The sequence below is a fragment of the Drosophila miranda genome, chromosome 2 (assembly GCF_003369915.1).
Source record: "Drosophila miranda strain MSH22 chromosome 2, D.miranda_PacBio2.1, whole genome shotgun sequence".
Lineage (NCBI taxonomy): Eukaryota > Metazoa > Arthropoda > Insecta > Diptera > Drosophilidae > Drosophila > Drosophila miranda.
This window is the reverse complement of record NC_046675.1, coordinates 22,139,842-22,156,521: the sequence shown is the minus strand read 5'-3', so window position 1 is coordinate 22,156,521 and position 16,680 is coordinate 22,139,842. Positions and strand designations below refer to the sequence as shown.

At 46.2% G+C, this 16,680-nt stretch overlaps 1 protein-coding gene across 3 annotated transcripts in view; it reads left to right on the top strand.

The window, feature by feature from the left end:
- LOC108155537 (histone-lysine N-methyltransferase, H3 lysine-79 specific) overlaps positions 1 to 15,578 on the top strand; it is a 48,318-nt gene extending 32,740 nt beyond the window's left edge. For 2 of the 3 annotated variants that reach the window (XM_033389763.1, XM_017286407.2), the window contains exons 3-9: positions 3,668 to 4,815; positions 4,888 to 5,471; positions 5,536 to 5,714; positions 6,657 to 10,478; positions 10,547 to 10,804; positions 10,880 to 11,449; positions 13,791 to 15,578. In XM_033389763.1, coding sequence (XP_033245654.1) covers positions 4,537 to 4,815; positions 4,888 to 5,471; positions 5,536 to 5,714; positions 6,657 to 10,478; positions 10,547 to 10,804; positions 10,880 to 11,449; positions 13,791 to 14,911 — 6,813 coding nt within the window. In that variant the 5' untranslated portion in view covers positions 3,668 to 4,536 and the 3' untranslated portion in view covers positions 14,912 to 15,578. Of the gene's footprint in view, positions 1 to 3,667; positions 4,816 to 4,887; positions 5,472 to 5,535; positions 5,715 to 6,656; positions 10,479 to 10,546; positions 10,805 to 10,879; positions 11,450 to 12,925; positions 13,266 to 13,790 lie in introns of those variants that run through there. The other variant, XM_017286408.2, reaches the window with a different exon arrangement.
- Positions 15,579 to 16,680: the final 1,102 nt, after the last annotated feature.

Here is a 16,680-nt window from a genome sequence, read left to right as displayed (position 1 = left end):
GTTTGCCAAGGCTGCTTTTGGCTCTATATGGTGCGGATTTGTAATCTACTTGGACATACCCCTCCTCCATACCATCATACCCCTTCTGCCTTGGGTATGCCCAAAGACTAGCACAAATAAATAGAGGTTTTTGCGTGGGCGTTGCCTTCGCAGCGCCTAGAGTCGCGTGTATGTAGGTGATATAAGCAGAAGAGGCGAGAGAGAGCAGTCACGTGCATGTGTGTGTGTGTGTGAGTGTGCGGGGGCCTTTTTAAGTTGATTAAAAGCGCATTCTGCCGATGGCAAATGCATCTCTCGTTCGCATCTTCCTCTCGCCATGCTCCCTCTCCCTCTCATAATTGTGTCACCCGATGCCAACTCTGGCGAATGTGTGTGCTAGAGGGAGAGCCGGTGAAATGTGTGTCAAGCCTCAAGGGGCAAAAATGTTATGACAACAATACCGGAATGATACCGAATGGTTAAAAATAGAACACCAGCGGCTGTCTAATTAGTAAACCATTTCGAAATGATGGTGGAATGCAAGCAGGAGAGAGGAGTACTGGATCCTCAAAGTAAGAGCCATTGAATGTAATCGATACGGCGATATATTCATGGTTTAATGATACTCTGAAACTATTGTTTATGTGCCAATTGCATGACGAATTTGACCTCATTTCGATTGATTATTTATTGGAGCAAAGAAACATTTTACTGCCACAATTTGCAATGGCTGTTGCATTTTCCCACTGATTGCCAGTCACGCGTTAACGTTGAATGATAGTGCAGGAATGATGGATAGGTGGTGGCCACTTTTCATAAAGTACCTGATTTATGGAGCATGGCCTATCTCTAACTCCACTAACAACCTTTTCTAACCTTCTCCTATGTCTCCATTTTCCTTTGCGTATGCGTAATTTCTACCAAAGTACAGACACAACAAAAGTCTTTTTTGTTGCAGACTTGCTTTTTGTGGCGCCCCACCGCCTGCCAGCCGGCCTGTCTGATGATTTTCAATGGATTTTTCGTTAGAAATGTTGTAGAGATAGACACGTACAGACACAGAGACCCCCCTCTGGCTAGACAACAGCCTGATGCCAAAAGGATATTTTTGGGTAGGACGCAGGACCTTTGTCGTCTGCCGTCTGGGGGTTTTCTCTGTACCTTAATGGAACATGACTTTGACTTTTTGATTTTCGGTTCGTAACGAGCCCTCCACAATTTACGGTTATGACCACAAATTATTGCCAACGACTGCTGTTGTTGCCTTGTTGTTGCTTGTTGTTTTTGGGGTTCAATGTCTGATAAATGGGTTTGGCCATGGCCCTGGCCTCTGGCTGGAATCTATGCCCAAAGGCAATGTCTGGCTGCCGCCAATTAGCCCTGACATATACATGGCTCAGAGGATGTTCTATAGAAGAAGGAGAGACATTTTTCGAAATTGGGGGGGGCCTTGTGGGCATTTGATGGCAGGGTTTGAATGGAGTTCAAAAATACAAAGATCAAACGACTGAGGAGCGCTGCTGCATGACGCGGGACACACAGAAGCAGTGTTATAAGGTTCTGCCCAATCCTCCCGAAAGGTATTCCCAATTCTTAAAGCACCTCCGCCCTAACCCTTTAATCACTTTCTCTGTACTGTAAAGCCTTCCACATAGTTCATGCCTCCTTTCAATGCCACACGAGACACGAATGAACATAACTCTCTCTTAAATTGTGAAATGACCAAAAAACATGCGTCGTTCTTAAATGCTTAAAATAAAATTCATTCATTGCCCCGGAATATTGATTAACAATACATAAATGTTGTGTGTGTGTGTGTGTGGATGTTGTTGTTGTGTTTGTGGTCTCGTTGACCGGCGAAATGTGTTTACATATTCGTCGTATATATCGCATATGTACGGGGGCGTTGGGGGTGTGGCAGGCAGCCGCTATGGCAACCTCCTGATGGGGCATACATAGCTTTTGTCTGCTGTCATAGCGCTGTACATATGACAGGATAAACACACACGCACACAACATTTATGTATTGTGCCCCGTGGGGCGATATCCGAATGTCGAAGTCGAGCGCAAGAGAGAGAAAGAGAGGGGGAGGAAGGAAGACAGACGACATTCGGGGGGGGCTTTTGATGCGCGCACGTGCATGCATAAACAAGAATGATAGGGCCACATAACGGTACATACATGGACCCATAAGCGACGTGTGTGCTGTACATGTGAGCCAGCGACGGAGAGCGGAACGTGGGAGAGCATGTGCTTTAAAGCACATTATGTGCTTACGCTACGGTACTGTTCGCTGCTGCAGTTCTGTTTTTGTGCTGCCAGACAACAGACAGATGAAAGGAAGAGAGAGAGAGAGAGAGAGAGAGAAAGAGAGAGGGAGAGTGCAGAGTGCGGAGTGGATTCGGGGCTTTTTGGGTGTGTTGAAAATCCATTCAATTTAATGCGGCGCTTGTGTCTAGCCAACAAATTTTAATGCTACACTTGGCTCTAACCCTCTCTACTCCTCTCCACCCCTCTCTTTACCCCTCTCCACCCCTGTAACCCTCTTCCTCTGTGTATTTTTATTGAAGCTTTAAAGCTCTTTCCATTTTTAAGCCCAAAACATGCACATTTTGCAATAAGCTTTAATTAGAAAATGGCCCGCGTCTCATTTCTTTAATATTAACCACACCCCCCGGCCCCCAAAACAGGGGGTGGATATTGATTTTCCTGCGGCTTGCCGCCACCCTCATAGAGGATTTTTTAAATGAATGAAAGCTGTCGTCAACGTTGTTTTATGCTAATGAAGTCACATTGTGTGTCGTCGACGTCGTCTACACGCCCACAAAAAAAAAAAAATGGAATCACATTAAAATACAGTACGAAACAAAAAAAATAAATATTAAAAGAAGAAGGCAAAGGCATTGCGCTGAAACGTGCCTCGAATGACTAATTAGCATAATACAAAAAAACACAACAAAAATCATATGAAAGTCACCCTTACCTTGTTGCAAAAATATAGAGGGAACGAAAAGAGGTGTTGCATATCAATGTAGTGGGGATATATATGTACATATGTATGTCTCGGGTAGCAAAATCTCCAGAGTGTGGGAATACTTTCAAGATACTTTCCACAGTAAAATGTTTGAAGAGAAGCTTTAAAACCCGAACTGAAAATTAAATGAAACTTTGAAAAGTGTGGAATAACGCAGAAAAAAGGGGAGGTATTGTGGGAATATTGAGATTGGAATGGAACAAGGCATCAAAGCGAAGAAATATATCAAGGATTACTCTTGTTGGGGAATAAAAATTGTCTCTCTTGGCGGAATAAACCGATTTTCCACCATGAATAATAATCCATGAAACAACCTTAAAAAACTCTCTCACAAAATGATTACCCATTAAAATAGTTCCCATATAGACATCTTTAATTAGGATCGCTCCACATATCATATTTATATAGAAAGTAATTCGTTTTTTCGCCGCATTTTACTTAGAAAATCGTAAAAATCTCAGCAAACTCCATTTCAATAATATGTAGACTACATTTTCGCATTAAAGCTACCATTCATTAAATATCAGCCCCAATTTATAGTTTTATTAATTTTTTTTTTTTAATTTTCGATTATCGCATATCACAGAACCTTGATTTACTTATGATTTACCATTGTTCTCTGTCTTTTCTTCCTTTTTGTTCTCTTAATTATAGACTCGAAAACAAAACAAAAGGAACATTTTGTACATAAAAAAAATGCGCGACAACGGTAAATGGCAAACCATGCGTACCCTGGAACGCAGTGGAATGAAACCAAGAAATAGTTGGAATGCCAGCAGCGATCTTTAAATGCGAAAAAAGTGGAGGCATTTCCCGGAGACGACGAAAACCTATCGATGAAGAAAATGTTGCTGAACATTGAGGAAAATGCATCGTTTTCTTAGCATACAGCAAAATATTAAATTACGCAACTATCATCAGTTACTTTTGTATTTTGGGGCATTACCAACACTGGCTGCCACTGCTGCTGGAGGAGGAGGAGGAACGAAGAAGGGTACGACGAAGAGAACGGGCAGAGGAAGTCGCAGAGGAAGGATCTGCAGAAGGATAGCAGAAGCAGAAGGCGAAGGAAGAGCTGGAAGAACACAGAAGCAGCAGCAGCAGCAGCATCTAAAGAGCAGCTACATAACGTAACAATAAACGTAACGCAACGTTACGTTACGTGAACACACAGAGAGAGAGAAAGAGGGAGAGAAGAGTATAAATAATAATTATTCTTAGCCCAAAATATACATTATTAAACCCAACGCTGCCACTGTTCCTAAGACAACAAAAAAAAAAAAAAAAACCAACCACAAAAGAAAAGAGTAACATAGCCCGTAGTCCTTAAACGTAACCCATAAACGTAACATAACGACACACACACACTCGACACCAGAATCCTATCCGAATCCTAGGCCAATATTTCGATCATCATCAAGAATCAGTACTACCATCTAACTCTACCATCGATCATCGATCCTCCCTTGCCAAAAAACAACCGACGGCTGTGGCAGACGAGGGAGGCGACGCAAACGAGGAATATGGCAACACCGCAGGTCAAGGACTTGGTGTTGCGCTCGCCCTCTGGCTCCCCGGAAACGATTGCCTACGCCTGGCCCCTGCAAATAGGCCATGGACAGGATAAGCACGACAATGGGATCGATATCATTGATACGATTAAGTTCGTTTGCGATGATCTGCCATCGATACAATCGGCCTTCGAGGAGATCAATCTCAATCAAATTGACACTGCCTGCTATAAGACTATGACAAATCTTGTCGATCGCTTCAACAAGGCCGTCGACAGTATTGTTGCATTGGTAAGTATCCCGTGGCCATATCTATGCATAAGATCCCTATTATATGGTTTTCCTTCCATCTTCCTCGTTTAGGAAAAAGGAACGTCACTGCCCGCCGAGCGATTGAATAAGTTCGCTCACCCTAGCCTTCTAAGACACATTTTGCAATTAGTTTACAATGCTGCCGTTCTCGATCCGGACAAACTCAACCAATACGAGCCCTTCTCGCCGGAGGTCTATGGCGAGACGTCATACGAATTGGTACAGCAGATGCTCAAGCATGTCACCGTCAGCAAGGAGGACACGTTCATTGATCTCGGTTCCGGTGTGGGACAAGTGGTACTCCAAATGGCCGGATCCTTTCCGCTGAAGACTTGCATTGGCATCGAGAAGGCCGACACACCCGCCCGCTATGCCGAACGAATGGATTTGTTCTTTCGCCAGCACATGGGCTGGTTCGGCAAACGTTACTGCGAGTACAAGCTGATCAAAGGCGACTTCCTGGTGGACGAACATCGCGAGAAGATCACCTCCTCGACGCTGGTTTTTGTGAATAACTTCGCCTTTGGCCCGACGGTCGATCATCAGCTGAAGGAGCGTTTTGCCGATCTGCGCGACGGTGCCAGGGTTGTGTCCTCCAAATCGTTTTGTCCCTTGAATTTTCGGATCACCGATAGGTAAGAGTTTACTCTTGATCTTCCAGTACCTTAATCCTAATCTTTGTTCGCCTTTCTGTTGTAGAAACCTTTCGGATATCGGCACCATAATGCATGTGAGCGAAATACCGCCACTGAAGGGCTCTGTTTCGTGGACCTGCAAGCCCGTCTCGTATTATTTGCATGTGATTGATCGCACCATACTGGAGCGATACTTTCAGCGGCTGAAAACCAAAGGCGGCAACGATCATCACGAGCATGTTGGTAAGTTGATTGACAGAAAAGGCTGACGGAAGGATTAACAAAAGGATCTCGGATCAGAATCGATAAATCACCAGAAAATCACAAAATCACAGCTTTTTTTGTAGTTATTCTTGGTTTTTCTTTATTTCAATCAATCAATCACTATCAAAGTCGTATCAATCTATCAATCATGAACTTGTATCAATCACTAAAATCGCTTTATTTTGTAGTTATTTAAGATCAATCATGAGAATCTGATCAAGCATTAATAGCATAAATCGTATAAATTTTTCAATCACGAATTGATTTTCTACCTCAAACAGTCACGTTTATCGTTTAAATTGGGGTTTCAAGCACAAATCAATCACAAAAATAGCTTAAATTTTAATTTTTCTTAAAGATCAATCATGGATATTTTATAATCCGATGTGGGTCAATCACAAAATCAATTAAATCAATAAATGAGCAACTCAATCAATCCGAAAAAAGGTTTCAATCACAATCAATCATAGAAATTGTCACAAAAAGCTTTTTATTTATGTATTCAATCACAAATCAATCACGAAACTCGCTTAAATTTGTATAATTTTCAAGATCAATCATGGATTGGATAAATATAGTGTTTGTCAATCACAAAATCAATCAATCTACAAAAAAATTACGATATAAAATATAAAAAAATGAAGAAATAAATCCAACCAATCAATCAATCACGTAAATCTTGTAAATTGGGAATTCAATCACAAAAATCGCTTAAATTGTGATTTTTCTTCAAGATCAATCACGGCTATCGGCTATTTCCAGCGTTAGTCAATCACGAAATCCTGTGATCAATCCTGAAATCGTCTTAAATCACAATCCAATCGCAAGATCGTCTCAATGCACACATTTATTGGTCTAGAAGCCAGCTCTTTTCCCTTCAATCATGATGTACTAATCGAAGGATCTCTCTCTTATCTTCAGGTACCGTTCGCACCACACGTGATCGCGCCAAGCGTGAGGCAAACGTTGGACAGCAGCACAACAATCATCATCATCATCATAACAACAATCACAACAACAACCACAGCAACAACAACAACAATCATCTGCAGCGAGAAAGAGAGCAATCGAACGGACCGACCGGAGGAGCGACCATCAATCAGCGGAATCAATCGCAATCCCCGGCGAATGTTAGCGGCGGCGGACTAGGAGGAGCAGCAGGCGGTGGCGCCACAGCAGCTGCCTCCAAGACGCGCCAGCAGTTGCAACAACAGCAGCAGCAGCAACAGCGGAGCCTCGACATGGAGAGCAGCACGGAGAGCGACGGCGAGGCAACGAATGGCAATGGCGGCAACACCACCACCACCACAACGACCACATCCGCCTCGAATGGCGGCGGTGGCGGTGGCAGCAGCGGGCCCATGACGCGTCGCCTGTGGTACGACTTTTCCAGCTCGAAAGGCAAGAGCTCCCAGTCGGACGATGAGGAGAACAACAACAGCAACAGCAATGGGGGCAACACCAGCGTCACGGGTGTGCGGCAGGCGCGTGCTGCCACGCAGAAGAAGCGGAAGAAACTCACCCGCAAGGCGGCGATTGCCAGCAAGTCGGCGGCAGCGGCCCAGAGGGAGGCGGAGGCCGCCGCCGCTGTGGCTTTGGCCAGCAAGGACTCGTCCTCGAAGGAGGATGCACCGCGTGCCGCCAGCGCCGGGCCTGGACGCAAGGGACGCATGAAGAAGGGGGCCGGTGGCAGGGGCAGGAAGTCCCTGAAGATCGTGGGACTGGATGCTTTGCACAAGCAGACGGTCCTGAGCACCACACAGGATTCCGCGGCCAAGAAGCTGCCAGCGGCACCGGGCACCGTCGACCAGCAGCTGACGTCGCTGCTGACGGAAACGATGTCCCATCGCGAGCTGGACATACCAGCGGCGCCGCAGGACACCCCCTACGGCCTGCAGATCCTGCTCGAGTGCCTGCGCTCGCAGTACATGTCCTTCATGGATGTGATGAAGTCGAACGCCTATCTGCCGCAAATCCAAAAGAACATTGCCCAGGAGCAGGAGCGCATGTCGCGCCTGAAGAACCGGGCCAGCCAGCTGGACAAACAGATCAAAGTCCTCATTGACGACAGTGTGGCGCTGCTCAAGGTGCGAATGAACGAGCTGGGCATCAATGTGAACTCACCGAACGACCTGATTGCCCAGGCCAAGGAGATTGTGGGCAGGCACAAGGACCTGCAGCACACGGTTAGCAAAATGAGGAACGAGGTCACCTTCTACGAGGGCGAGCAGAAGATGCTGCTCAGCAAACAGCTGAAGAATCTGCCGGAATACCAGAAGCTGTGCGGCAATGGCCCCATCAATGGCAAAGTGAAGCTGGTGCCGCCGTCAGAGCTCTCGGAGACGACAGCCCACGAGCTGGTACTCAAGGAAATAGCGAACACCCTGAGCCAAAGGAAGAAGCTGTACGCCCAGGTCTCCACCATCGAACAGGAGACCACAGTGCTGCAGAAGACGGCCGAGGACAGGAGCACAGCGGCCTCACTGCTGGCCCAAGGCACAAACATTACTTTGGCCAGCAACAGCAACAGCAGCAGCAGCGCCGGCAGCAGTGGCTCTGCTTCAGCCCCAAATCCTGCCTTGAATCCTGCCCCACCCAAAGCCAGCGGCGTCAAGGGTTCCCGACGCAGTCGCGAGCATCGCGTGCGGTCACAGGAGTGGCCCGAAGTGCCCGAAGTGGGCAAGATCCAGGAGGAAAATCCCGAGGTGTTGGCTCTGAAGATTGTGGAGACATGCCGGCAGATCGAGGCAGGCACCTTCCAGGCAAAGACTAGCGCGGCGCCGTACCAATTGAATGGCAAAAACAAGGAACCGCAAATGCCCACCGGTGCTGCGGCTTCAGTGAGCATTAAATCCTCGCCAGGAGCGGCGGGAGGACATCATTACAAGGACAGCACTTTGATGCCAGCACCGAAGCAGCAGCAACAGCAGATGCAAGTGCAACAGTTGCAGGTGGCACCCTCACTGCTGCCCAAATGCGAGCTGCCAGGCATGGGAATGGGCCTGAGTTTGGGTTTGAGCCTGGCGGGACTCTCCGCCCGCAAGCAGGAGTCCCCGAAGGTGGCAAACTTTGAGGATCGTTTGAAAAGCATCATTACGACAGCCCTGAATGAGGATCAGGAGCAGAGGAGCAAGGCCATACCCCCGGAAATGCCACCACAACCCTCGCCATCGCCCCTGCAGAGTCCCGTGTCGAAGCGAAGCAAACAGCAGCTGCACCAGCAGCAGCAGCTGCCGCCCTCGAGTCTGCACAACATCATTACGGTGTCCACCCAGGGATTGATGCATCTGAATGCGAATACCACCATTTCGCCCATCACACCGCCACTGCCGGGACCCGGAGCGGGGGCCACGGCCTCGACGGCCCCGCCACCGCCCGCGAATCTCCCGTACGGGGCATATGGCGGCAAGAGCACGCCCACGGGCAAATATCAGGCAGCCAAGGAGCAGCACAGCAAGTACTCCCCCGCCAGGCAGCAGCAGCATACACCATCCTCGGGCGCTGCCTCAGTGCCGCCGCCGCCACCGCCCCAGGTGCCGGTCTCCTCCCACATGGCAGCGCTGTACGCGGCCGGACAGCCGACGGCACCCACTCCGGCGGACTTGGGCTACCAGCGACGCCGTGCCTCGGTGAGTGCCAGCAGCTATGAGCATTTCCTCGTACAGCAGCAGCAACAGCAACAGCAGCATGCCCTCATGATGGCCGCGGCCGCGCATGTGGCACAGCGACAGCGAGCGGAGGAGCATCATCAGCAGCAGCAGCAACAACAGCAGCAACAGCAACATCGATTGCAGCAGCAGCATCTCCATCATCATCACCACCACCATCCGCATTCGCATCCGCAAGAGTTCAAGGCCCCGCCAGCGGATAATCTTCTACAACGCTCGAGCAGTCGCGATCAATTGGTGGAGCCACCGCCACAGCAGCAGCCGCACAACATGGAGCTGCTGCCACGAGCAAGTTCTGCCAACTCGGATTACGGGGCATACCGCGTACGGCCGCCCAGTCGTCCCAGCTCGAACTCCTCGCAGCCGGACTACACGCAAGTGTCGCCGGCCAAGATGGCGCTGCGCCGTCATTTGTCGCAGGAGAAGCTCAATCAACATGTGACGCCGCAGCCCACACCGCCGCCGCAGGGACTGCCGCCACCGCCCACGGGCAAGACCATTGGGGATCTGGTGAATGGGGAGATTGAACGGACGCTGGAGATCTCCCATCAGACGATCATCAATGCGGCCGTCAATATGAGCACCAGCGGGACCCAGTTCATGGAGAGGGCCTTCAACGAGCGGGCCTCCTCCAACGAGCGGCTGCTCATCAATCTGAATGCCCAGCGGCCGGAGCGAGTGCATGTGCGGCCGCTGTCGGACGAGTCGCAGGAGGCACATCCCACGAACTATGTGTCCAGCGGTGGGGCAGCAGCAGCCCAGGCAGCCGCTGCCGGGCAGGGCAGCAACAACAGCAACCTGGCGACCCTGGCACATGTGGCATATGTCCAAAAGAGCGCGCCACAGAGTGGCGGTCGAACGGCGGCGCCAGCCACACCCACGCCGGCACGTTCTGTCAGAGATTCGTATCAAACGGTGGCACTGCCGCGAGCGGAGATGAAGGGCTGCATTGAGGCGTACTTCCACGATGAGCAAAAGACCAAGAACGTCGGAAGTGCAGGGGCAGGAGCAGCAGGAGGAGGCGCGGCAGCTCTGAGAGGACCCCGTCTGAATGGCGCCAATCCTCCGTTGGAGGGTAAGTATTCCAGGGAATCCTTAGCAGCGATCCCATTTCACTGAACCTTCTCTTTTTCCTTCCTTTAGGTCTCGCTGCCTCACTCCAAGATCATGTGCGTGCCAGGAAATACAAAGAGGAGACCGAAGAGCGACAAAGACGTGCAGCAGCAGCTGCCTCATCCTCCGCATCGGCACCGTCTGCAAGCGCAGCAGATCTGCAGCAGCATTATGGACAGGCCCCACCCGCCCATAGCTATCTACACCATCCGATCCATCATGGAGCAGCGAGCCTGAACGGCAGCAACAGTAGCAGCAGCAGCGGCAGTACACCGCACAAAGTGGAGCGTAAGCTGTCGAATCTATGCCACAAATAAATCAAGAATCCGTTGCTCATCTTTGAACTTTACTTCTGCCTTTTAGTTGGGGTCAAGCGAACCTCTCCTTTGGCGCCGCATCATCAGCCGTCGCGACCCTCGAAGATACCCCACTATGAGCAGCCGCATGTCCATGCCCATGCCCATGCCCATTTGTATGCCAATGGGGGACAGGTGCTGCAGCCGCCACCGGCACACGATGCCACGACGCCCTCGCCAACGCCTTCATCCTCGTCCTCGTCGTGCGGCAGACGCAGCAACACTAACAATGGGAAAATGCTTGTGGAGCCGCCGCTGCTGATGAGTCCGGAGATCAATTCCCTGATGGGCGATGAGCGACCGCTGCAGTTGTCCACGAATACGCATCATGTGATGCAACAGCAGCAGCACCACCACCAGCAGCAGCATCATCATCACAATCATCAGCAGCAGCAGCAGCATCTGAGGGTAGCTGCACATTTGGGGCATTCCCATGGCCACAGTCATAGCCACAACAACAGCAGCAGCCACAGCCACAGTCATAGTCACGGCCACAGCCACAGCCACAGCACCACTCCCACATTGGGGGCAATGCAACGCAATGCCAATGCCAATGCCAATAATGCCGCCGATGATGGTAAGCTATATGTGGGCCAATCCCAAGAGATAGGGCCAAAAGCACACCAATATCCGTTACAACCACCGCCTGCACAAGTATTCAATAACAAAGAGCAAAAACAAAAGTCACACAATCGCCTCTACCATCAGCACAAGTATTCCACACGACTCTCCTCCCACGCCCAGTGGGTGGCAGAAGATTTAACCATCAAGAAGGTCGAACCGGAAAAGGAGTCGGTCTCGGATGAGGGCTCCTCGACTTCCGACTCCAAATCTGATTCAACTTGATTTTTGGACACTACATACACTCACTCACACTCACACACACACACACACGCACACACATTGTTATGCACCACTAAATAATACAATTCTTATTTTTAAATTTGAACATTGAAAAAAAAAAATAATCAACTAAAAAAAATTCCTTAAATGTTGCGTGTGTTGTTTTGTAGCCTTGGTTTTTGTCTCCATTTACTCGTAGTGCACTACATTGTTTTTTCAATTGCTTAATTTTGTATTCTTTTTTTTATTTTTGGAGTGGCTTTTTTTATAATTTTTTTTTTAAATATACTTTATTTGCTTTAATAATAGAGCTGTGCAGCAGAAAATGCAGACTGAAAGAAAAAAAAAAATAAATGATTCAAAATTTATAAATTTATATATTTTCCCCCACTTTTTTTTCTTGTTAGTCCATAGAATAATTATAATGAATAAATTGTACGATTATTAAACGGGTTTGTCATACTTTTTCACACTCATTAAAATATCCAAGCCAAAAGCAACATTTTATGTATCATATATATATAAAAAAAACCAAAGACCAACAGCAAGAATCAACTGTAACCAAAAGCCAACAACATTCGAACATGCTAAAAAGTACTATTAAAAGATTATGGAACACGTAGAGTCGTTTCTGGGATTTTAAGAAGAGAAACACACTCTCTTTTTCTTCGTTAGTCGAACTGCTTAACCTCCCTTTTACTGCTTACCCTCTTTGTTAGAAAAACTGCTTACATTCTCGTGCCTTCTTTGGAAGAACTTCTTAGCCTCTCAAGCTCTTCGTTGAATGAAAATCGTGTACTTTTTGACCCCAATTTCCATTCGTCTTCTATGTGTTCTATAATTTTTGGCATAGTATAAACCACCTCTACGCCTCCCACCTCTTTATCCTAAGCGTCATGCCAAATCAATCATCCAAATATTTGCATATATAACATGCCATCCGAGAGACATATACACCCCACACACACACACACCACACCCTACACTCAAAACTCTTTTGTAAAAATTACAATTTCAAAATTAACCCCAAATCGAACTCAAACTTAAACTCTTCTGGAATGTTATTACAAATAATATGCATAATTAATTTTCAATTATACTAAACGAAAAAAACAAAGATAATTGGTAATACCGAAAACAAACAAAACCCTAAACCATCTTATCCAGCCCTCCTTATGATCCCTATTCTATTATGCTCTACTCCATACAGTTAACGATTTGGCAACGCAACGTACTATAACTAATTACGATCCCAGACGTCGCCTTCGCACGACTCTGTCGGGCGCAACGAAACTATCGGCACTCGTCTATGAGAGTAGTAATCAGAATTACAATCAGAATTTGAATTTGAATGGATATGTCCTGGCCGATAGTAGTAGTAGTTGCTCCCACAGTATATCCCCCAAATAACCATTGAATCGAAATCGATTGATTTTCGAAATTCGAACAACCTAAAACACATGTTTGTTGTTGGAAAAGATAAACCCCATATAACACGAAAAATTCTACAAAAAAAAAAAACTACAGAAAAAGACAAACATTTAATTTTTTGCGTTTAATAATTTACCTACTAAAAAAAAAAAAGTACAGAATTTATATGCCAAAAAACAAAAACAGATATACAATCCGTAATTTAAAAAAAAAAAGACCCAAATTTTTATGAAAATTTTAACGAGCATGAGGTAAGTTCTGTTGCCGCTAATTGGTTTTCCTTTTAAACGATTATGATTTTACTTATGATTTTCTTTTGATTTCTCAATTATAATTTTTCGTAACCACTCTCTTTCGTTTATTCATTAACCCACTTACACACACACACACACACACACCACAGAAAACCCCCTTGTGTCCACCCACTCACACACACAAAACATTTCCCCCGCTGCACGCAAAACGCAACGCAACTGTACCACCGAAAAAAACAAACAATATGCTTAGGGCCACGCACACGCACACACGACGAATCCTAAAAACAAAAATGAATCCAAAAATCACCTCACAATCCAAGATCTCAAGGATCTTGTAAGATTATAAAATATATCCCATTCTAACGCTGATTCTTCCATATCCCACAGATGATGTCATTGCCGCCGATGACGAGTCCCATTGGCAGCATCGCGTGAGCTCTGGCTTCGATCGATTGGTGGCCTTTGCCAGCACCGAGTTGGACAAGACACGGCGCAGCATTGACGGGGACACAGTGCCGGCTTCGATTAGCTGCAACACATCGCCGGACTCGGGGATCACGCACAGCAGCAGCAACTCGGATGCAGTGCGCACGTTTCTGTCTACGTCGTCCAGCTCCTCGCAGCTGGAGCTACCGATCGGCAGTGGCGGCAGTGGAAGCAGCAGCCACAGTCTGTACGGCAGCAGCCAGGGGCACAATCTGAGCAATCATTTGCAGCAGCACAACAACAGCGGCGGCAGTGGGAGCAGCAGCAGCAGCAGTGGCGGCAGCAACAGCAGTGCCCACAACATGGTGCATCATCAACAACAGCAGCAGCAGCCCCTGCAGCAACTGCCATCCCAGCAGCAGCAGCATCATCATCTGACGGATCATCTGAGCAACAGCAGCATGAAGTCCACGGCTGGCAGCTCCCTGAAGACCGTCTCCCCGGTGGATCCCAGTGCCATTGACTCGCCGCCGCTGTCGGATGTGGGCCTGCCACGGACCCCGAGTCCGAGTGCGGCCAGTGTGGCCACGCCTCCGCTGGCGAACGCCCCCTTGGGGCTCGGCAACGAGCTGGGTATACCACTGAAGTACCAGCGCAAGTCGAAGAGCGGCTCGGAGAAGCACTACAAGAAGAAGTTCTGCGAGCGGAATTGGGAGTACGATTGCGACGAGCTGTTGGCCTACTCCAATTCCAGTGCGCCGCCCACAGCAGCCGATGCGGCTGGGAATGGACCGCCCGCCATGCTGGACACGGCCAGCGGAGTTGGAGGAGTTGTTGCCTCCATGATGGGTGGTAAATCGGTAAAATCCCCGAAAGAGAAATCATCGCCGCACCACAGTGCCAACCATAATGCCGGCTACCATCACAAATCATCCAAGTTCCGGCCGAAGGGCAAGGACTGGGACTGGTCGCTGGACAGCCGCAGTCAGACGGGCGATGGCCTGCTGCCACCCACATGCCCTCCGAACGGGGCGAACAACAAAAATAATAATAACGCCACCACCACCACAACGAGTAATTAATTTAGTAAACTAATTTAGTTCAATTTTGCTGAATGGAAAAGGAAATTAAATCCAAAAACCGCCCCATGCGCCACAAAAGTATGCAATGCTTCATGCTTTTCTTTAGCCAGATTTTGTTTGAATGTGCACACACGATGTGGTGGAAACTAATCAGTTTTTTATAATTTTAACTAAATGAATTGTGTTTTTTCCGCATAGTTAACTTATTGTATAGCCCCCTCCGCCCACCCAATCGTCCCTCACATTTGTTTCAGTTCTGACCTGCCCGGCCACTTCTACTATATATAGTTATTGTCCTGCCCCGCCCCCGCCCCCGACTACTACTATTACTACTTCTACATCTAGTGTGTTTTTATTTGAGAATTAAAAACCATTTTAAATTAGGCTAGACGCGTTTTTTCATATTAGTTTTGTAAGAGAAGAGTTTGAGGATCATAATGATGATGATGAGCCCCCGAGAATGAGAATGAATATGAGAAACCCCACAACACTTTGCTGATTGAACAATGTTACTGACTTTCTATATTACCGATTACCAATTATTACCAACTATTATGTATTTAGTTATTTTTCTCTTTTATTGTTTAATTACGTTTTTTGTCCCTAAGTTGAAAGTTTTTGCCTTTATTATTAATTTTGAAATAAAACAAATTGTCAACTAATTAAAGAACCTTTGTTTTTCTTCTGTTCTGTTCCATCTTTTGGTTTTGTGTTTGGTTTTGTTCTTAAAAACGAAAGATGTTTTGGGACCAACCCCTCCAAAATCGAAATCCGAACCCGTGACCCGATTTGTTCTTAAAGAACGTTGCTTCCAACAAAATCGAAAACGAATATTCGTATATGGGAAATATATGATCTTAAACGAGTAAAAGATTAAAAGTAAAAGTAGCAAGAGTTTTTTCTTTGCATTAAGAGACTTGGCAGCAATAATATTTCAATAATTGAGCAGCACTTTATAACGATATATAATATAAATATACATATGTATATTTATATATGGCACAAGACAATTTCACATTTTTTTGGTACTTTTTTCATATATCTTTTTTATTTTCTAAAGTTGTTTTTTTAATAATGCAAATACGGAAATAGAAATATGGGAAATATGGGGTGCTATAGGAGTGCTCAAATAAAACAAACAGAACAGCAGCAACAAAGATGGTGTGTACTTTAACAGATGATTAATCGCAAAAACAATAAATCCAAAAAAACAAAAAAAAAAACACTGAACAGTAGAGGAAATTAGATAATGTATACAAGCAACATGCAATATGCAATATGCAACATGCAGTAGCAGCAACAGCAGCAGCAACAGAACAACAAGTAACCTTATTAATTAAAGAATTTTCCACCTCAGCGAGATAACAACAATTTTATATATATATATATATATATTATAGCAGGCATATACAACATATATACATACATATATTATACATATAATATATAGAAATCGGGGAAGAAACTCAACAAAAAATATCAGGAAACCAATAATTAAAAAATGATTTACAAAAAGCATTTAAAAAACAAACAAAAAACCAGCATAACACCAACAAAATATATTAGCAAACAATAAACATTTAACAAAACAAAAAGAAATGCATATAATACCAATAATATTAAAAGAAAAAAAAAACATATAATTAAAAAATATATATATAGCAAATAAAGGGAATTTCAAATGTGCTATTAGCGTAGTAATGATTAAAAAAAAAACCAACAATATTATGGAACTAATAGAAATACTTCAAGGGGCAGTACACACGACT